Raw genomic sequence first — 22,897 nt, 5'->3', positions numbered from 1 at the left:
AATTTGAAAAGGGGCAGGTATGAAGTAGATGGGAAACTGTGCGTGTGTCACTGAACAACAAGATGAGTTACGTTGGAAGAACTCAGCAGGCCATGCAGTATGGACAAAAATACAGTCGACATTTCAGGCCGAAACCCTTCAGCAAGACTGAAGAAAAGCTGAGGCATAGGTTTAAAAGTTGGGGCGAGGGGAGGGAGAAACATCAGGTGATAGGTGAAACCTGGAGGGGGAAGAATGAAGTAAAGAGCTGGGAAGTTGATTGGTGAAAGAAGCAGAAGGTCATGGAAGAAAGAAAAAGGGTGGGGAGGAGCACCAGAGGGAGGCAATGGGCGGGCAAGGAGATAAGATGAGAGAGGGAAAAGGAGATGGGAAATGGGAAGTGGAGTGGGGTGGGGGACATTACTGGAAGTTAGAGAAATCGATGTTCATGCCGTCAGGTTGGAGGCTACCCAAATGGAATACAAGGTGTGGCCTCATCACAACAGTGGAGGAGGCCATAGATGGTTATACTGGAATGAAAATGGGAAGTGGAATTAAAATGGGTGGCCACTGGGACATCCCACTTCTTCTGGCGGACGGAGCGTAGATGCTCAGCAAAGCGTGCTCCCAACCTATATCGGGTCTCACCGATATACAGGAGGCCACACAGGTGAAGTATCGCCTCACCTGGAAGGGCTGTTTAGGGCCCTGGATAATAGTGAGGGAAGAGGTGTGGGGCAGGTATAGCACATGTTCCGTTTGCAAGGATAAGTGCCAGGAAGGAGATTAATGGAGGAAGGGAAGCCCCTTTCTTTAGAAAAGGAGGATAAATCCTTCGTTCTAGAACGGAAGGCCTCATCCTGAGAGCAGACATGGTGGAGACGGAAGAATTGAGAAGAGGGGACAGTACTTTTACAAATAGCAGGGTGGGACGATGTGTAGCCAAGGTAGCTGTGAGTCTGTGGTTTTGTAATAGACATCGATGGATAAGCTGTGTCTGGAGTTAGAGGCAGTGAGATTGAGAAATGGAAGGGAGGCATCAGAAATGGACCAGGTGAATTTGAGGGCAGGGTGGAAGCTGGAGGCAAAATGGATGAAATCAAGGAGTTCAGCACGCGTGCAGGAAGCAGCACCAATGCAGTCGATGTAGTGTAGGAAAAGTACAGTACGGTCACCACTACAGACTTGAAACATAGACTGTTCCATGTAGCTGACAAACAGGCAGGCATAGCTGGGACCCGTGCGAGTGCCCACGGCTACACCTTTAGTTTGAAGGAAGTGGAATGAGCCAAAGGATAAAATAATTATTTAGTGTGAGAAGTTCCGCTGGGCGGAGGAGAGTGGCAGTGCAGGGGAACCAGTTATGTCTGGTGTCCAGAAAGAAACGGAGAGCTTTGAGGCTTTCCTGGTGGGGGGATGAGGTATATATGGACTGAACATTCATAGTAAAAAAAAAATAAGATGATGGGGGCCAGGGAACTTGAAAATCCTTGAAAAGGTCAAGAGTATTGAAGTGTCACGGATGTAGTGGGAAGGAACTGAATTGGGGGATAAAACAGAGTTGAGGTATGCCTATCGGAGTTTGGTGGGGCAGGAACAAGCTGAAACAATGGGTCTCCCTGGATAAGCAGGTTTGTGGATTTTGTGTAGGAGGTAGAAACGGGAGGTGCGGCTTGCGGTATCTATGAGGTTGGTGGCGGTGGATGGGAGATCTCCAGAGACAATAAAGTTGGCAATGGTGTGGGAGACAACTGAATGTAGTTTACTTTGGGATTCAGATGACTTCACTAGACAGCAGACTGCTGCACCCCACCCTCTATCTGAGTAAAGGCAACTGCATAATAGCTCTGTTAATCACACCTGAAATTATCATTGCTTTAGGTGACTGGTACTGGCATCAAACATTTTGTTTTTACATTGTAACTTTTTTCATCCATTGCATTTTCTAGAGAAATAACCCAGGTTTAGATCGTGATCTTGTATTGTACAATTTATGAGTTCTGCTTTGTTCAGTCTCTTTAAATGGACTACGTTTTAATTGCTAAAATAGACTTCATTGCAAATCTTGCCTAACTCAACAGCCAGTGAAGGCAACAAGCACTGTAACTGAATTTGGTACTTTATCCCATTAGTCTAGATTAAAGTTCTACTTTAGGCAGAAGGGTCCCTGATTGCCCCATTCCTTACAAGAAACAGAAATATAAATCAGTTTGGTGAAAACACATTTTAATACAAGACTTCCAACATACAGTGCCTAGTGGCATAAATAAAATGTTCACTAATAACTGTAAAAAGTAAAATTGCTAACAATGCATTATTCTGTTTTGATTTGCCCACCAATCACCGTGACAATGGATGAATCAGATCTTTCTGGCCAATGCAGATCCAAGCGCTCACGTGGGGCATGCGCGCCATGTTCTATTATGGCTTCAAGATCCCATGGTGTGCACATTAAGCCAGTCCTAAAGACGGACCACCCAAGCCAGTGCAGCACACAATTATTGCAATGGTTTTTTTGAGTCCAAGTTTCAAATACCATCTCTTTGTAGTTCAGTCCAGTAAAATATGGTAGGCATCACACCTATATGATATCCTGTGAGAATAATCATCTTTAAAAATAAAAGCAGTAATTTCTTTTTTTAAAAACCTTCTAAATTAAAATTTAAGGTGATCTATGAAAAAAGATAGATAGAGAGCAAGAAGAAAAAAATCAAAACCAATTTCATTTTAATAATTCCTAAGAAGCCAAGCGTTTACAAATTGCAGTATGCTTTTAATAAAAGGATTGAGGCTGTATCAAAAATTTAGTAAAAAAATTAGATTGAATTTTTTTATTTTAATCATTTCCGGCTGACTAGAATATAATCTATCATAAGACCCCTGTCTGTCTGCAGCCAAGCAGCTGATAGGAGTAGCAGGACTCGACAAATGGGCAAATTTATACAAACTGCACAGATCAGAGAGCGCGCGTGCGAGCAGGGAGAGAGAGAGAGAGCGCACGCGAGCAGGGAGAGAGAGAAAAGACACAGTACAGCATGAAATGTGATGCAAATAAGAAATGAAGGGAGAGGTCAGGGAGATAGGAGACATGCAAGGATGTAAGGAGGCAGAAGATGAAGGACACACCAAATTTGAGCGTACAACGCAAAAGATGAACAGCGTTGCTGTGCAGGGTACCAGGTAGCTTTGCAGGAGCATCCAGCACCAGATGCACTGAAGAACTGATGGCAGGCAAAGGATTAGATGTTAGAGAACCATAAACAAAGGCCTGACAGCAAGAAATGATGTCGAGTAGAACCAAGGTTAACAAGGTGTCCCAAAAGCCAGAGCAGAGTAAAGTTGTATCTTAAAACAATCAAAATGGCCAAACTAGAAGTATAAGTTTAGGTACAGTGGATTAAATGTAAAACAAACTGATTTCAGTACAGTCTCTGACATTTACATTAGGCTACCATTTTGTTATACTTCTGTTGCTAGACACGTGTGAATAGAAAACAGTACAATTAGTGTTAAAGGCAAACTGTATCAAACATCCCCAGTGCTGCCCGTGGTCTCTTTAGCATTTTAAAACAAATGTTCTGAAGCCTGCAGTTACAATGTACATAGGAGATCAAGGAAACAATGCTGACTGGTGGAGATCATCCCACCAAGCCAGGGAGATCAACAGCATTAGGTGCTGCAGTGAAACTCCAGCAATACTTTGCTTCCGAACCAACAGACCCAGTGCTTGAAAAAATTAAAAAAATGCAGCAGGCTTCCATTCCTACAGACAACACTGAGTGGTGGAGAGGTGGGTTGGAGGGGAGGGTCGGAGAGGGAGAGGGAGAAGGAGAAGCATTGGGATATGGGGGTGGAAAGATGCGTGGGATGGGGAGGTGGGGGGGAACCTGGAACCCACGGTCCCTGAAGTATTAGGGTGGGACATAGGGAGGTGGAGATCTGTAAGGGGTCATGTTCTTTGGACGGCAGCCTTTCCCTTCCATTGGTGCTGTGAAGGGTGGTGGAGGCTGGTAGGGAGGTGCATTAGGATCCTCTTCTCTCAGAGGTGTGTATTCACCAATCAAATCCTGGCCCAGAGGGATAGCCTCATGGCCAGACTGGCTGGGGTACTCTGGAGGAGGGAGAGGGGGCTTTTCTTCCTGGAGGATGAGTGGTACGCTCGATGAAGGAGGGGGCTTGGAGTCATCCAGTTCATCGGCAAAGATGATAGGAACGCCCTTTTTGATGAAGGTGGCTTGGTCCTCAATGGTGAGCTTGCCTTTCCGCTTCTTACGGTAGCAGATCATAGCGATGATGCCAGCAATGAGGAGGATGGCAGCTACCACCACTGCGGGGATGACAGTATGTAGGTACACGTCATCGTTGCTGGTCCTGGAGGGCGCCTCGCCTGCAACAACAGCCACGGTGGGCTCTGGTGGGATCTCTCGGTGTTGGACCATGGGAACAAACTGGATGTTCTTGCAGCTCCCTGTCCCTGTCACAGAGATGTTCAAGGGCGAGAACTCTGGTGCCATGGCGCTCACAAAGATCTCAGTCGGGTTGCCAGCGTCATCTGCGACACGGCTGCTGAGAGAGCGGATCTGCTCCTCTGGGCAGGGTTCAAGTGGCAGTGTGTTGTTTGTCCACTCCACCACAATGGAGCCCTTGGAGATGCTGTGCAAGGTCACGCTGCTGCTGTTGCGGTCATTGAAGGCATGGGCCAGCTTCTTGACCAGCTGGATCTTCTTGTTGACATCGTTGGTCACCTTGCGGTGATCGCCGTGGAAACGGGCAGCAAATTTGACGCTGGACTTGCCGCCATGAGGCCGGCTGTGCACGTGGACCTCGAAGGCATCTACGGCAGTCAGGCCGCCCTTGTCCGCAGCGTGCATGAAGTACTCATGCTTTCCCTCATGGCCAGAGTCCGGTAAGCCATACAGCAACTGGCTGGTGCTGTTGAACTTCACCCATGAGCTCTCACTCAGGGGCTGCTGCTCCTTGAGCTTGAGGGTCAGCTGCAGCTGATCGGTGGTGCCATCCTCATAATCATAGAAAGTGTCGGATGGGATTTTAACCTCGAAGTAGGTACCCACCCACGAGTCCACACGGTCAATGTGATTCATGCGCTTGGGCGGCCGGTTGTCAGAGATAGTCACCCGACCGGGTCCGGTGGCATGGTCAGGGCTGGCCGTGCGCCTGGTGGGCGGTGAGGTAGTTTGCAGCTTGGTGGTGGACGGCTTGGCGGTGACACGGGGCGCTTTGGTCCGCACCTTCGTTTTCCTGGTGCTTGCAGTCATGGTAGTTGGAGTTGTGACCTGTGGCTTCAAAGTGGTGACCCGAGGCTTCTTGGTTGTGCGTGGGAACGGCACAGCAGTTGGCTCCACGTAACCTGGCCTCGTAGCGGTGGGCTCGATCTGACCAGGCACCGTTGTACTCGATTTTTCCAATGCCCTTGTTGGCTGCACTGGGCCCAGCGTGGGTGTGTGGGTAATTGTATCCTTTGGTCTGACAGTCTTGATAGGTCTGCTTATCAATGGCTTTCTGATGGGTGGGGCCACTCTGTCAGTGGTGGGTGCAATAACTGGAGAGGTGGGCGTTGGGACTATACGGCTGGGAGGTTCTTTAACAGCGGTTGTTGGTGGCAGGGCCACAATGATGGGTGTTGGCGTGGGATTAATCTGCCTCCGTATTCTCTTTGGCACTTGCAGCTTCTTGTTGGCTATGTGCCACCCTACCACAGGATACCCGAGATGGGCTGACATAGTGCCCTCTTTAGCAGGGACCTCCACACTGCTGATATTCGGCACGTTGTTCTGATTTAAGAAGCAGCCAATTTTCCAGGATAACAGAGCCCCATTCTCCACGACCTTCTTGGCATTTCCAGGACCAGCCATGAAGGCAGACATGTCAAACAGTCGGTTGTTGACAACTGGAACGAGTTTCATTTGATTGAGACCTACTTCAGCAAACTTGCGCATTCTATCCAACAGTTCAATTCGTTGCTGGGCTGTCATCTTTGTTAGGTCCGCATCCAGGATCACCGTCAGAATGGTAAGTGGCTCCTCTTGTGCACAGATCACTGGTGTGACCTCATTGACCAACTGCGATGACACAGGAAGGGCCGTGCTATCCAACGGATCATCTGGTAGAACCTCAACAGAGAAAACATCCTCAGCAAAAGGCACCAGGGTTCCATTTGCAGCCGGTTCCATGGCGACGGCTGAGATGTAGTGAACTCCTCTGTCCGTGTCCAGCGGCAGCCCATGTAGAGAATGACTCACAGCATCCCAGTGCAGCCACGAAGGTAGAGTTTCCCTCCCAGACTCTGTGACCTAAGGGAAAGAAGAGAGACACCAGTTTGTCTGCAGTACAAGACTTTTATTTCACGCAATAGAAATTGAAACCCAATCAGCATTTGGTCAGTGTTCTACATAACAGGCAACACTGCTTCATTTCTTCCATTCTCCAGGTTTAGCAGCACAAACCATTAAGGCACCTCAGAACAGCCATTATACTTTTGCTTGGAAGGTAGTAGATACTGTTACTTCAACTACTATTTGAAGAGCTACTAAAAGAAAATCTTCATTTTAAAAGTTTCTTCCCCCAGGCATTAATCTGATCAACCATTCTAATTTCTCTCACCCCTCTCTATCCATTACCTCAGTCACTACACTGTAAAAACTTTAAACCACTAATTTATAATGCTATTTACTGTACATAGTAAGTATGTTTGGTATGTATTACACACATTTTATTTCTTATCTGTACTCAACATATAATTTTATTTTAAAGTAGTACATATATTATTCTTTAAAACTTTTGAATGTTTCTGTTGCAGGTCACACCAAAACACCTCAGTAAATTCCTAATACATGTAAAGTTCCAAGTTAGAATAAATTTTATGATCTGAGTACATGTCACCCAATACAACCCTGAGATTAATTTTCTTGCGGGCACACTCAGCAAATCTATAGAACAGCAATTATAACAGGATCAATGAAAGATCAAATCGTCGTTAGGTGGCATCTGGAATTTCCAGTTGGCGGACGATTTCCCTCCACGCCACTCTGACATATTGGGAAATCATGTTCGGGCAGGTTATAGCAGTGGTTTGCCTCTGCCTTCTGCCGGGTGAGTTTAAAGAGATCACCTCTTGCAGTGGATGACCAGGACGTCTAAGTGCCTTGTCGTGCTCTTAGCGCTCCATAACGCCTGCTGGCCTGCCTTCTTGACCATTGGACCATTAATCAGTCTCTTCCGCTCAATCCGCCGCAGCCAGACTTCACACACTGGGACAAGCAGGAAAGATCAAGTAGAGTGCAGAAAACAAACTGTGCAAATGCAATTAAATAAATAGCAATAAATAACAAGAACATGAAATAACAAGATAAAGAGTCCTTCAAGTGAGATAAATGGTTGTGGGAACATCTCAATAGATGGGCATGTGAGTGTAGTTATTCTCTTTTGTTCAAGAGCCTGATGGCTGAGGGATAGTAACTGTTCTTGAACCTGGTGGCGTGAGCTCTGAGGCTCTTGTACCTTCTACCTGATGGCAGCATGAGAAAAGTCTGGGTGGTGAGGATATCCGATGAGATGCTGCTTCCTGACAACAGCATTTCATGTAGATGTGCTCAATGGTTGGGAGGGCTTTACACATGATTTACTGGGCCAAATCCACTACTTTCTGTTGGATTTTCCATTCAAAGGCATTGGTGTTTCCATACTAGGCTGTGATGAAAACATAATGGATATGGTGAATAAAGTTGAACCTTGATCCTTTTACAGAAAATATAATACGTTCAGTCAGACCTGCTATACACCAATACACCAACCCATGATAATTTTGCGTCCTTCTGGTCACCTGAGACCATTCTTCAGACCCAGCTCCTCCCAAAACTCATCACCAGATATGTGATCACTACATCAAGACCATCCCCACTTACCCCAACCCCTTGATACTCTAACCCCCTCAAAGTCCAGTATCCCAAGTGCCCAGACTGAAGCCCCCTCACATTTAACTATCCTTTTGTAGCAATCCTAAGGTTGTGTTGGTGCCACAATTTCCAGCTCATTTCTTTAGTGCCATTTAGAGTACCATCTGCCCCTCATTCTCACATACTGTATTGCCTGTCCCTCTCTAATTTGATTCTTGGGCTCAGTTCAGGATGTGATTTTTCTTAAAACAGTTTTATATACATAAAACTTCACACAGCATCATTTATTGACGAATTCAGATCTCGTATAAATTGCCGGCCACATTTTGGTGCAGTTAGATATTTGGGATACAAACCACGTGACAAAGTAAAGGACAAAACCCAGTAACCCGGTTCAACGTTCCACATCCCCTTGTTGACAGTGGCTCGTACATGTAATAGTTATTCATATTCCCAACACAAATGTTACAGAGGATTCAGAAATGTGTCCCTACTATTCCCCCACCATACATTGCCTCAATTTACAAAAATAAACTTCCAGATTTCTTTTAGACAGATTTCATCCACTGATAAAATATCTTCCCATATTTCTATTTAAATAGTGGAGCAAACTGAGGAATGAGGGCAAATTTGACCAGGGCTCTGTGGAATACGCCTCCTATCTTCTTAGAAAGGCCACCAAAGATCAGAAGTAACCTCAGAATGATAACACTTCTGATAAGGCAGCACTCCCTTAGCAACGTACTGTGCAGTATTTATATAATTCAGGCCACACAAAAATAATTACTACAAAGTAAAAACAGAATCTATCTGCCACTTGAAAGCAGCCCTAGTCCTTCACGTACTCTGAACAATTTCTAAAAGTCAGGAACTGTAAAGGAGAAGGCCAGTTTTGAGACATGATGCATTTCACATTATTTAATTTGACATGGTTCCTTACGGTTGTTATAATCGAATATGGTAAATGTTCCCTATGGCGTGCGTCTCAAGTAGCCTCTGACAACCAGGTCCAGCTCCTGGCCTTCACTTGTAGCCTAGCTATTAACCCCAAAGGAACAATTACCACTGACAGAAGGGGCAATGGTGGGTTACTGGCACCTTAAAACCAGTCGCTTCAGGCAGATGGGCCCATCAGCCGTGGTTGACAGCTCATCTAGAAGGAAAACTGATCTCAAACCTCCACTGCCTTGCAGCTATAACCACTCATAGGGAGGGCTTTGGGAGTAAGCCCAGAGGAAAAATCTGGAGATTGTATTCCTAAGGCAATCCTACGCTGAGTTCAATGTTGACTGGCACTTCTGCAATGCTGCTGTATTGCTCTCTGCCCTTCCTCTGGAGAAGGGGAGCCTACTACATGGGCAACAGCTTGCTCTCCGTATCGTACTGCCTGGCTTGTGTATCATGTAGACAGCTGGGACGCAACGCCCATGGTCAACCCCAGCCAATGGAGGGCCTCTGAATTTGAGATCCTTTGGCAAAAACACTGAAAATTTCAATCAACTGTGTTAGGCTTAAATCCACTTCATCTGTAGTATGCTGAAAGGAATATTATTCATTCCTGGGCCAGAATCTTACCATCTAAATCAATGCTGTATTTTTTTAAGTTACTTCTCTAACACTTTTTTCTCTTTCGCTGTTTAAGAGAGGTCATTACTTAATATGCACTGATGGGTCAAAGTTAAGCTTGCCATGCTGTTTTCAGTATACACCCATTTTCTCCTGCCTAGTTCTTGGAACCTCAGTAAAGTTTACGAACTAATTACAGTACAATAACCACAACCTTAATACCCTCCTTAGTCTTTCTGAATCCTAGTATAATGTATCTAAATAGTAATTCCCATAAAGCCAATTACATTTCACTTGTTCACTGAAAGGAATAAAGTATGCCAGTCTGGTTTGTGCTTTGTGACTTCAATTCAGCAGCAATACAGAGATCTGCTTAAAAGAAGCATTCATAAACATCACAGCCCACCTAATTCAAGAAGCATAACTGTCTTGAGAGAATAATCAAGGGGGCATCCAAACCACATTCAGTAAAAGAAATAAGCATGTTATCTTGTCTGTTTATATAATTTGGAGTTGAGCTGAGAGGAATGGAAACAACTTTTATAGAAGAGAGTATTTACTTTTGAAATTATTAGTTGGTTTGGAACTGGATCCAACAGTCAGCTAGATGATTATCAAACAAAAAATGGATGTAAAATAACTTGGCATCAAGATCTTAATTATTATTTTCCTTTCTCAATACTGCAAATATACTGTATATAAAGTATCATTATGACTCAACTATGGCACAGAGCCAAAGGTTACACTCCAGGCTAACGGCAGAGTGCTTTGGGGAAATATGAACTGTTGAAGATTCAGCTTTTCTGGATGAGATATTAACTACGACTATATTTATCCTCTGAGGCAGGCATAACACATTCTGTGACACTATTTCATAAAGATACATTCTTATTCACACTAATAATATTTATCACACAACCAATGCTAATGTGGATTAACTGGTCATGTCACAGAAGAAATCATGTCATGTGCTAATTAGTGCAGGGTCTCCATAAATTACTCATACTTTAGAAGTATTTGATTTGTTGTACTTTCGGATGCCCTGTGCAAGGCCCTGGTAAAAGATTTCACTGCTAACCTTATGGTCTTTCTGTAGAAGCAGTGCTTGGGTTACGGTTGGAGATAATAGATGCTCTGGACGGTCAGCCATCCAATAGGGAGCTTTTTTTTGTGTTCCTGACAACAGTGTGAATGGGGGTCTTTGTTCGGCAGAAGATGAAGAGAGAAGACGTTGGAGAGAACTGGTTGTAGGACTGGAACAGATGGGGGATGGTGATTCGATGGAGCAAGGTGCAGAAGTCTACTGAGGGTTGGTGATTATGACTTCTGGAAGAGCTGAGCTCCAACTTGTGCACATTTGACTATTTAATTATAATGGGCCCTTTTTGGTTTTTTTTCCTCTTTACTAACCCATTAGTTAAGTTAACATTCATAAATACCATTCTATTAATATGCAAGTGCGCTGTCTATTATTCTTGGCACTAGGTTTTAACAGGGTAGCAATTACACAGCATTCATATAAACTTGGTTTTGGGGTGGGAGAGCCATCTCAATCTCACGGATTTACCCTAGATGTACACAGCCCAAGGAAACCGTGATTTCACCAGTATATTAGTCATGTTGTTACAGCTGGATGATAATGTGGTAAATTGGATCAGCAAGTTTGCTGATGATACAAAGATTGGAGGTGTAGTAGACAGTGAGGAAGGTTTTCAGAGCCTGCAGAGGGACTTGGACCAGCTGGAAAAATGGGCTAAAAAATGGCAGATGGAGTTTAATACTGACAAGTGTGAGGTATTGCACGTTGGAAGGACAAACCAACGTAGAACATACAGGGTTAATGGTAAGGCACTGAGGAGTGCAGTGGAACAAAGGGATCTGGGAATACAGATACAAAATTCCCTAAAAATGGCGTCACAGGTAGATAGGGTTGTAAAGACAGCTTTTGGTATATTGGCCTTTATTAATCAAAGTATTGAGTATAAGAGCTGGAATGTTATGATGAGGTTGTATAAGGCATTGGTGAGGCCGAATCTGGAGTATTGTGTTCAGTTTTGGTCACCAAATTACAGGAAGGATATAAATAAGGTTGAAAGAGTGCAGAGAAGGTTTACAAGGATGTTGCCGGGACTTGAGAAACTCAGTTACGGAGAAAGGTTGAATAGGTTGGGACTTTATTCCCTGGAGCGTAGAAGAATGAGGGGAGATTTGATAAAGGTATATAAAATTATGATGGGGTATAGATAAGAGTGAATGCAAGCAGGCTTTTTCCACTGAGGCAAGGGGAGAAAAAAACCAGAGGACATGGGTTTAGGGTGAGGGGGGGAAAGTTTAAAGGGAACATTGGGGGGGCTTCTTCACACAGAGAGTGGTGGGAGTATGGAATGAGCTGCCAGACGAGGTGGTAAATGCGGGTTCTTCTTTAACATTTAAGAATAAATTGGACAGATACATGGATGGGAGGTGTATGGAGGGATATGGTCCGTGTACAGGTCAGTGGGACTAGGCAGAAAATGGTTCAGCACAGGCAAGAAGGGCCAAAAGGCCTGTTTCTGTGCTGTAGTTTCTATGGTCTTCTATGGTTTTCTATCCACACGATCAATGCCTCTCATCATCTTATACACCTATCAGGTCAAACGTAGGTGTTTCTTATAGTGGGGGGGGGGGGGTCTAGGACCAGAGGGCACAGCCTCAGAATAAACACAGGGACATCCATTTAGAACAGAGAAGAGGAGCAATTTCTTTAACCAGAGGGTGTTGTTGCTGTGGAATTTGTTACCACAGGTAGCTGTGGAGGCTAGTTCATTGGGTGCAGAGATTAATAGGTTCTTGATTAGTTAGGGCGTGAAAGCAGGAGAATGAGGTCGAGAGGGATAATAAATCAGCTGTGATGTACCAAAGCAGTACATTTGACAGGCCGAATGGCCTAATTCTGCTCCCATATCTTATGGCACAGTACTCATGGGCTGCAACGCTGTTACAACATCAATCAAACACCATCAAGTGTGACTTGGCACCAACCAATTTAGCACAATTATAATGAAAGCAATAAATGGATCTGTTTACAGCTTGTAAAGAGTCACAATACTCTGGGACCATCTTGGATCAATAGGGGAATGCCAGACAGAGACTGGGTGACCTTGTTGAATATTTACTAGGAGTACCGCCAGGTGATCCGATCAGTAGGATCCTACCCACTGCAATTTTTCCACAGCCTCACAACATTATTAGCAGTCACTACACTTCAGTAATAGTACGTTACCTGTTAATGTTGGGATACTTGGTAGTGGTGATAGGCATTTTCTTAAAAATTGCAAGATTTTTTTGGAATAAAAACTATTAATACAAATTTAACTTACCATTGCCATTTTACTGTTCATCAATAGTGTCAGAGTCATAAAGCACTACAGCACAGAAACAGACCCTTTGACTCAGCCAGTTCATACCTAACTATTATTCTGCCCAGTCCCATCAAGCTGCACCTGAACCACAGCCCTCCATACCCTCCAATTCATGTACTTACCCAAATTACTCCTAAATGCTGAAATTGAACCTTCATTACCAATTCCACTGGTAGCTAGTTCACCATCCTTTGAATGAAGTTTCTCCTCAGTTTCCCCTTAAATATTTCACCTTTCAACCTTAACCTATGATCTCTAGTTTAGTCTTGCCCAGCCTATGGAAAACGCCTGCTTTCATCTAACCTATCTATGCCTTTCAGTTTTGTATTCCTTTATCAATTCTCACCTCATTCTCCTAACCTATTCAAACTTTCCCTGTAACTCAGGCCTGCAAGCTCTGACATCCTTGTAAATTTCCTTTGCGCTCTGTAATGCCCTGGGAAATGTTTCACTGTTAATGTAATGGTTTCTCTGTAGCAGCAGCATTTGGGTTATTGCCAGATAACGGGGGCTTCGGAATGTGCGCTGTCCAATGAGGGGAAGGCTTTTCTTCCTTGTGTGTCGAGAGCAAGGGATTTGTGGGCTTTTGTTCAGTGGAAGATGGAGAGAGAAGATGCCAGAAGGGAGAGGTTGTAGACTGCAGGACTGAGTGGACATGGAATAGGGTTGGGAGTCAACGAGGCCCGGGGGTGGGAGAGAAAAAAAATCTATGGAGAACAAATGGACAGGAAAATCGTGAGCTCCAACAATGAACCCTTTTTCTTTTTGTTTTCTTCACTAACTCTCTAGTTAAATTAATTATAAAGCTAAATCGTTTAATTACATATGGTGTACTGTTATTGTGTGGTACTGATTTGTAATGGGGGAAAACATCACGCACATCCACACAAACGAGATTTCACAAGTTTGGTGGGCTGGAGAGGGTCTTTCCTTAGACTAACGCAGCCCAATGAACCTGGGCATTATAATTGAGGGGGTATTGTGATTGCCCTGAGCACTGAGCCGGGGGGTTGCGTGTTTTAACTCTGTGCTAGTATGGATGCTGCCGGTGGGAGCGGTGGTGTTCATCCACGGGCGTTATGATTGCGGGGCAGAGGTTTTATAAAATGGCAGGCACAGACCTTGTTTTACTGCAGACTAGCGCCGCCGTAACGGCAGCAGAGCGGGCCGAATCACAAGTCGACTTCTCCGTATCTGGGGGCGGAGACTTCAAAGAGAGGGTTCTCTCATTTCTGAGGAGTGAGGGGAAGGAGTGGTCAGATTTGGAATGTCTAATTAGTCCCTGTCCCCCAGGGAAGAGCGAGAATTCTGAGTTAGTATTCACCCTTACCCCTCTGGCAAATAAATGGAAAAATATCCTGGTCAAAAGTCCCAGTAGGCTCTGCCTATTCTCTGGAATAACACCCATCCCTAAAGGGGAAGAGAAGTATGAGACTTGGGCAGTGCAGACCTCTCAGTTATTAGATGAGTGGCAGTGCTCCGATGATGTAAAGCGACAGAGATTGATGGAAAGTTTGAGTGGGTGGTCTGCTGACGTGGTGAGAGCTATGAAGTTCCAGTATCCCGTAGCTAAAGTTATCAATTATATGGGGGCATTGGAAAAGGCAACTGGCACAACAGGGAGCCCAATGGAGCTCATGACGGGGTTTCAGAACATGTGGCAGGAGAAAGGAGAGAAGCTTTCTGCCTATATCTTTCAGCTAGAGAGGGAGCTAAATTGCTTGCGGCACAGAGGGGTCATTCAGGCGGCTGAGGTGGATCAGTTAAGAATGGACCAGATAGCAAAGGGTCCCCAGTGCCAGCATCCGATTGCTTGGGGTCTCCGAATGTCTCGGAAGATGCGCCCTCCTCCCTCTTTTGTTGAGCTGATCTGAGAGGTATGGGAGGAGGAGAACGTGTTGGAGGCACAGGAGGGCTCTGTCAGCAGACTATAGTCCTCGGTAGTAGTCCCCTGTGGTGAAGTGACCACGGATAGCCTGCCCCAGGGAGTAGTGGAGGAGAACGCGGCAGAGTTGAGAACTGAGATGTCCTGGATGTTATAAGCAGGCATGATCCCACCCCCCATGTGATAGAACAGATAGGGAGGTGAAACCTCTAAAGGGACGGACTATGCAGAGGGCTGCCAGCAGCCAGTGTCACGCGTGAAGGGGAGCGGCCAGTGTTGTTTGTTATACCTGTGAAACCCTTTGGAGAGTGAGTCCCCAGGTACCTAAGCAGAGAGAGTCGTTGGGAAAACTTAAAAGAGCCCCAGTGAGGGGATTGGGGGGGGCGGGGCAGGGAAGAAACACATTCCCAGCAATATATCAAGGAACACACCCTAAAGCAAAGAACCATATTCCTGAAGGCTTAGTGGGGCTAAGTTCCAGTGTATCGCTACAGATAGAGAGTATTTATACTGGAGCCATTCTTGACACAGGGTCGCAGGTCTTTTTGCTGTACCATTCATTTTACAACCAGTATTTGAGGCATTTATCATTGATGTCATTCAGTGCACTAGAGATCTGGGGTCTTAGTGCGGGTGATTATCTGTGTGATGGTTATGTGTCAGTGAAGCTAGAGGTTTTGGATGCCGATGTGGGAGCGGCTGAGGCCCTTGATATATTAGTGCTGGCTTGTCTGGACCCCGTTGAGAAGGGCAGCGTTTCAATTCTGGCAGGGACCAACACTCCTACTGTGAGGAGACTCATGGGGGCCTGCAAAGAGAAAGCTGGAGAGCTTCCTAAGAACACTGTCCACTCACCTGGTGTTTCGAGCTGCTTTTGAAGTGCGTGGCTGCAGTGGGCCAGATAAGGAGTTTAGACGAGGACTGTGTGGTTCACCCAGTTCAAGCCAATCGTGTTATGGCCCGGGGAAGTAGCAAGAGTAATGGGAAACCCCAAATATCCTGGAATGCCTGAGGGCAAGGCCTTCTTGGTAGATGCTCCCAAAGACCACGAGTAGGAGTCGGGGGTGCCTGCTGGGGCCCGAAGTTGGTTGTACAGGCAAACAGGATGGCAGCGATTGTCAGGAACACTACGAAGAGAGAGGTCACCTTCAAGTGGGAGATGCCCCTGGCACATCCTTTCCCGGTGACAGTAATGTCTAGCTTCCCTGTGAGATAAGCCGGGGAGAAACTATTGGAAAAAGGGGGAAGTTGACCACTGAATAATTCGAATTTGGGGACTTACCGGCACCTGCGGTTTGGAAGAGGACGTTAGAAGAGAAAATGTTAAAGCTGAAAAGTGTCTTTTCTACTGACGAGTTTGATGTGGGTTGTTCCAAGAGCACTCATCACACTATCCAGGTGACTGAGGACACCCCATTCACAGAGCGGTCATGGCGACTGGCCCCTGTGGAGGTGGAAGGCATTTGGCAGCATTTGTGCAAGTTGAAAGAAGCTGGGATCATCACCGAATCCTGAAACCCCCATGTGACCCTGATAGTAGTGGCCACAAAGAAGAATGGGAAGGTACGGATGTGTGTGGACTATAGGACTCTGAACAGCGGTATCATCCCCAACCAGTATACGGTCCCAAGAATTGAAGATGCACTGACCTGTCCGAGTTGTGCAAAGTGGTTCAGTGTACTGGACATAAGCAGTGGATATTACCAGATCCCCATGAGTGAGGCTGACAAAGAGAAGACACCATTTATGTCTGCTGGGATTCTTCCAGTTTGAAAGAATGCCTCAGGGCACATCAGGAGCCCCTGCAACTCTCCAGCAGGTCATGGAGAAAACAGTGGGGTACATGAACTTGCTTGAGATACTGGTGTATCTGGATGACGCCAGTGTATGGGTCCATCTTGGAAGAACACGAAGCGAGGCTACTGAAGGTGCTGGGCCACCTGAAAGCTGAAGCATTAAAACCTTCCCTGGACAAGTGCCAGTTCTGCAAAACGTCTGTCAGCTATGTTGGGCACATAGTTTCATGGAATGGAGTAGCTACAGATCCGTCTAAGATAGAAGTAGTAACCACCTGAGGAAGGTCCCAGACCGTGAGTGCTTTGTGCTCATTCCTTGGGTTTTGTGGTTACTATCAGAGGCTCGTGAAGGGCTATGCAAAAGTGAGTCACCCATTGAATCAGCTTTCTGTGTGGTTACCCTCCCTTGGGGAAGAAAGGGAGGATGACAAAAGGAGAAGGTAAAAAGTACCTTTGCCCTTCGGAGCCTTCTAGACTGAGGCGGGATGCGAAATATGAAGAGGCCTTTCAGTCACTGAAAGAGATGCTGATCCAAGTGCCTGTGCTGGCTTTTGTAGACCCCCGATTGCTGTATGTACTGTATACAGATGCCAGCAGAGAGGGCTTAGGGAGCGTCCTGTATCAGGCAGACCGAAAGCAAGGGCAGGATCGAGTGGTAGATCAATTGGGAGCTTCTGATGACGCCATTCCACAAGTTTTCTGTAACCTGACTGCTCTGAAGACAAACAACTTACTGGAATTGATTCTGGGAAAATGACAGCCACTTAGCAAGATGATCTGGACATTCGTACTGTTTGGTCAGTGGTCGAAAAGGGAGACATGGCTCAGGCGGAGAAGATGAAACATGTTGCGGTGCCTCCATTGCTGAGAGAATGGACCAGGTCGGAGTTGAGAAACCAGATCCTATACAGGGTCACGTCACCCCCGGACCGACCTCAGCACTCCCAGCTGGTTCTGCCCCAGAAGATTCGGAGAATTGTGTTGAAGTCACTTCATGATGATTCTGGACATTTGGAGGTTGAAAAGGCCTATGGATTGCTGAGAGATCAGTTTTACTGGTCCCGAGTGAAGCTGGAGGTCAAAGAATACTGCAAGTCGTGCATTCGATGCAAGACGCTGCCTACGTGGGCAGGTCCCTTGTCCTACTTGCAGAGTGTGGGGCCCCTTGACCTGGTGTGTATGGATTTCCTGTCAACAGAGCCAGATGCTAGCAACATGGCAAATGTCTTAGTCGTCACGGATCACTACACCAAGCTTTCCCTACCAAGGACCAGAGGGCATCCACAATGGCCAAGTATTATGGATAAAGTAAATTTCATTTATTATGGCATCTCTAGGCAGACACAGTGACCAGGGACGGGATTTTGTGAGTAGGTTCATACATGAGTTACTAAGCATGCTTGCAGTCGATAAGTTGAGGACTACTCCCTATCATCCTCAGGGTGATCCCCAGCCTGGGAGGTTTAATCGGACTTGTCAGACATGCTCGGAACCTTTGAGATCAGCAACAGCAGGTGGAGTCAACATATTGGATATCTGGCCCACTGTTATAACTGTACCTGAAATGAAGCTACCAGGTACTCACTATATTATCTGATGTTTGGGCACAAGGCGAGGTTGCCCATTGACCTTTGATTCAGGACTGACAAGGACGAGCTACCCCCAAAGACTCAACTGAAGTATGTGTCTGATACGAGAAGGGAGCTGAAAAAGGATTATGAATTAGCTGAGGTCGTGGCTGCCAAGCAGAATCAAGGAAAAAAGAGGAGGTCCTCTAAGGAATTTGGGGCTACCTGGGAAGCACAAGTAGGCAGCTACGCTCTATGTAGCGGAGAGTCAGATGCTAAACATACCAGCTTTCCGGGTGAAACCAGAGGATGGGAATGGGCCTGTCAAGATTCTCCATCAAAATCACATTCTGCCTCTGGGGCAAGAGGTGCAGGTTGATCCAGAGCCCGACCTGGAGCCTACACTTAGTAAGAGGACTCTGTGTCGACGCAGGGCGACTGAAAGACCAGCAGCAGGAGAGATTAGACCGGCCTCCGCCCGAGTGGGATATTGATTCGGAGGATGAGGACATGGGGGTGTGGTACATGCTGCCTTTTGCTAACTCTCCATTGATTGAGGAAAAGACTCCCAACCCTTCTCATGTTGAGTCAGGTGAAATTGGGGTGGGGGGCTCTCTGTGGACAGCCTGGGTGCAGCAGGACCCTGCAAGGGATGAAGCGGGGCTCAGCCAAGGGACAGATAAAAGGGTTGGCAAATTATCTATCAGTCATGAGGACGTGACTAAGTTTGGTGGGGGGAGTGGGGTAGAGAAAGAGTATAATGCATTGGAAAAGGTTTCACTGTTAATTAAATGTTTTTTCTGTAACAGCAGTGTTTGGGTTATGACTAGAGATAACAGGGGGTTTGGAATGTGCACTGCTAATGAGGGGAATGTTTCTCTTTGTGTGTTGAGAACGAGGTATTTGCGGGATTTTGCTTGGTGGAAGATGGAGAGAGAAGATGCCAGAAGGGAGAGGTGGAGGTCTGAGTGGAAGTGAAAAGGGGTCAGGAGTCAAAGACGGCCAGGGAAATTGATGGAGGACGAACAAACAGCAAAATAGTGAGTTCCAACATGCGCATTAGACTGTTTCATTAAAATGGGCCCTTTTTCTTTGTTTTCTTTACTAACCCTCGAGTAAAATTAAGAATTATAAAGCTAAATAATAGTTTAATTGCAGATCATGTACTGTTTGTTATTGCATGGTACTAATTTGTAACAGGGGAAAACATCACACAGCATCCACACAAATGAGATTTCACAAGTTTGGTGGGCTGCAGAGCGTCTTTCCCTAGACTAACTCAGCACACTGAACCTGGGGGTTACAGCTCTTTAATTTTTATTGATATCTTTCCTCTAGGTAAATGACCAGAATTGCACACAATACTCCAAATTTGGGCTCACAAACATCTTATACAACTTCAACATAACCATCAAGTTGAACTGTTTTCTCCTCTACAAGACCTCAGAACTGACTTGCAGCTCAGGTGAGCAAAGAGTAGATGAAAAGAAAGGTTTTCTATGCTGGCCCCAGCCTTTAGTGCATCAGCTTAGTTTTGTTTAATTTTCTCCAACAGTTACACTCTGGTTTCTCAGTGTGAGGTTGACGGCAGAGTGACAGGTTTGGATAGCTCCATGCTGCAGGCCTGCGCTGGCTACGAGCTGCAACACAAACTTATTTCACTCCGTACCACCTCCTACAGGACTTTCACCCCTTCAGTCTAGGCTATATTTGAAACAGTGCTGGAGATGCAAAATTGGTCATGTGATTCCCTTTGTGTAGTTCAATTTAAAAAGGAGCCAAGTTTCAAAATAAGGAGGAAACCACAGTCTCAGGTAAGGACAAATAATGCAAAATTCTGCTGAATCACAGTACTCCTAATGCCAATTAAATATTTCCCAACAGCAAGAGGAAAAATGCTGTGCTGGAAGACCACTGCAATTCAAAAATGACACATTTTTAAAGTAAATGCAGATAAATATATATGCACGTAGCACAAAAAATAATAGCATTTCACTGAGCACTTAGTTGTACCTTTAAGAACCAACCATTAAAAAGGTAAGCACCATAGCCCTGTTGGAAAAACATTACTAAATATGAGAAGATTTTACAAATCATAAATTTCAGTGACTAATTTTTTTATATGATAGAGTACAGGTGAAAGATGTAGTGGCATTCAAACACACCATCCAGAATTCCTGAAGAGGAGTCTGGTCATAAAATTTGCCTCCTGACAATATAAATGTTTGAGCTCATCAATAATTCAGCAAGGTACGTTATTGGAACGTGTAGGTGTGTTCACATAATACACTGTTGTTGAGTCAGATTCAGCACCTTCACTTTATATCCTAATTTATTAGGACATTTGTATATCCAAGTTCATCTGAATTTATTTTCCTGATTCCAAACAGAAGTCCAAAAGCACTATATGTTGGAATCATGATTCTTACAAGACACCTTACTCCCCCAATAGTAGATTCAGAATACAATTGAGTTTTCACAGAGTAGGAGGAAATAAGAAAATCTTAAATCTGAAGACATAGCTATGACCCCATCACATCATCAGGGATACCCCAAGCGGCACTTCTTACTATAGTAATTAAACTCAGTTATTTTGCAATACAGAGAACATACAAGATGCTTTCAACAAGGACAGCAGCGATGCAGACTCAATTCCAGCAGTTTGAGTTTGATTCTGACTTCCTCTTCTGTGTCCTGCAGTTTATACCTTTCCCTGGTTTCCAGGTGATCCTTGTGTGGGTTAGTAGACTCATTGGCTATTATAAACTTCCCCTAGTGGTAGAATCTGAGGCAGTTGAGGAGAATGAGGAGAGAATAATTAGTGTAATTGTGTGCTCTGTGCTCTGCAGGGACGATGGGGTCTGTGTCCAGGCTGTACCCAAATGTAATCCTGGCAGCAGGCTCTGCATATTTTACAAATGGCCCTTTGTGCAAAAGGTGACCAGGGAGGATTAACCCACTCTCTATTGCACTTAGTTCTAGTTCAATTTCAGCAGGGCTATGCAAAAGCAGCAGTCAAAGTATTTAATGTCTGCTCGGAATCATGGCTGTAACCATCCAACCTTCAGATGGCAGTGCTTTCCCCAGGCCTTCTCTAAATTCATCTGAAGGATTAGGAGTATCAGCTTTGATTTTTCTTAGGTACAACAGATTAAACAATACTTTCTAAAACCTGGAAAGTGCAGGGCTCTATTGTGATCTTGTAAGCCTGTCCACTTACACCAAAATATACACAAAATTCAGACTGAAACATAATCATCCCTGCCCAGGATGCACTCTAGCCTCTGCAGCACCCACCAGACTGAAATTAATAATTTTTATGTTTGGTCTTGAACCCACAACCTTCTGATTCTGAGTTGAGGGCGCAACAGTCCATGAGGGAAGCCATGTAATAGACTTAACTGCATACTAAAAGCTAATGAGTCCCAAAATTCCAGTGGATATGATGGTTATCAGTCAAAATTCTACACATTCCAAAACTGTTCCTGTAGATTGAATATGGCGAGAATTGAAGCTGTGTCGTAGTTTTATAAAACTCTTGTTAGGCTACATCTGGAGTATTGTACACAGTTCTGGTCACCCCATTAAAGGAATTACGTCAAAGTTTTGGAGAGGGCACAGAAGAGACTTACTAGAATGCTGGCTGGACTAGAGGCCATGAGTTATCAAGACAGGCAAGAAAAAGGGTTATTTTCTCTGGAATGGCAGAGGCTGAAAGAAGACCAATTTAGGATTGGGAAATAGAGTTGACAGCCAGTATATTTTTCCCAGGGTTGAAATGTCCAAAGGTGAGGTGGTTAAGAAAAAAAAGACGTGCAAGTCAGGTTATTTAAAAAAGAATGGCTGATGTTTGTACATAGAAGCATTCAAAGGGCTCCCTGATAGGCACACAAATGGATGGGAAATGAAAGGATATGGACATTGTGTAGGCAGAAGGGATTACTTCAGCAAATTTTCTATAACTTTACCATCTACAACCAGATTCTACCATTAAAAACATCTTTCCCTCCCTATACTCACTCTCCACTTTCCTTAGGGTCCACTTTCTTTATGACTCTCTCATCTGCTCTTACCTCTCCACTGATCTTCCTCCTGGTACATATTCCTGCAAGTGTGACAAGTGCTACATCTTCTAAGTGAAGGGACACTTCATCTATAAGTCTATCGGGGTCATTTATTGCATCTAATTCCCCTGGATCAGCCTTCTCTACTTCAATGACACCTGACATAAATTGACCAAACATAAAAATTATAAACATAATTTGTCAGGCACCACCACACAAGGTGGGATTTATCGGTAGCCAACCCACTTCAATTCAACTTCTCATTCCCATGGCCTCCTCTGCCACGATGAGGGTTGGAGGAGCAACACCTCATTCTGTTTGGGTAGCCTCCAACCTGGTTGCATGAACATCAATTTATCTAACTTCTGGTAATTTGTCTCCTCTTATCCCTTCTCTCTTTTTCTGTTCTCCATTCTGGCTCCCTCAACTGTCTATCATCTCCCTCTAGTACCTCGCCTCCTTCCCTTTCTCCCATGGTTCACTGCTCTCTAGATTCCTCCTTCAGACCTTTACCTCTTCCAGCCATCACCTTCCAGCTTCTCACTTCATCCCCCTTTCCCCCACCCAACTTCTCCTCACCTGGTTTCAACCATCACCTGCCAGCTTGTACTCTTTTCTGTCCCCCCCCCCCCCACCTTCTTATTTTGGCTTCTGTCCCTTTCCTTTGGGGTCCTAATGAAGGGTCTCAGCCAGAAATGGCAATTGATCATTTCCCTCCATAGGGA

General features: G+C 45.1%; 1 protein-coding gene across 4 annotated transcripts in view; it reads right to left on the bottom strand.

Annotated features, from left to right (window-relative positions):
- Positions 1–2,184: 2,184 nt before the first annotated feature.
- dag1 (dystroglycan 1) overlaps positions 2,185–22,897 on the bottom strand; it is a 142,090-nt gene continuing 121,377 nt past the window's right edge. For all 4 annotated transcript variants that reach the window (XM_072280685.1, XM_072280686.1, XM_072280684.1 and 1 more), the window contains one exon: positions 2,185–6,290. In XM_072280685.1, coding sequence (XP_072136786.1) covers positions 3,891–6,290 — 2,400 coding nt within the window. In that variant the 3' untranslated portion in view covers positions 2,185–3,890. The remainder of the gene's footprint in view (positions 6,291–22,897) is intronic.

Source organism: Mobula birostris, chromosome 16, assembly GCF_030028105.1.
Source record: "Mobula birostris isolate sMobBir1 chromosome 16, sMobBir1.hap1, whole genome shotgun sequence".
NCBI lineage: Eukaryota > Metazoa > Chordata > Chondrichthyes > Myliobatiformes > Myliobatidae > Mobula > Mobula birostris.
Note: the sequence above shows the minus strand (reverse complement) of the source record. Positions and strands in the feature narration are given on the sequence as shown.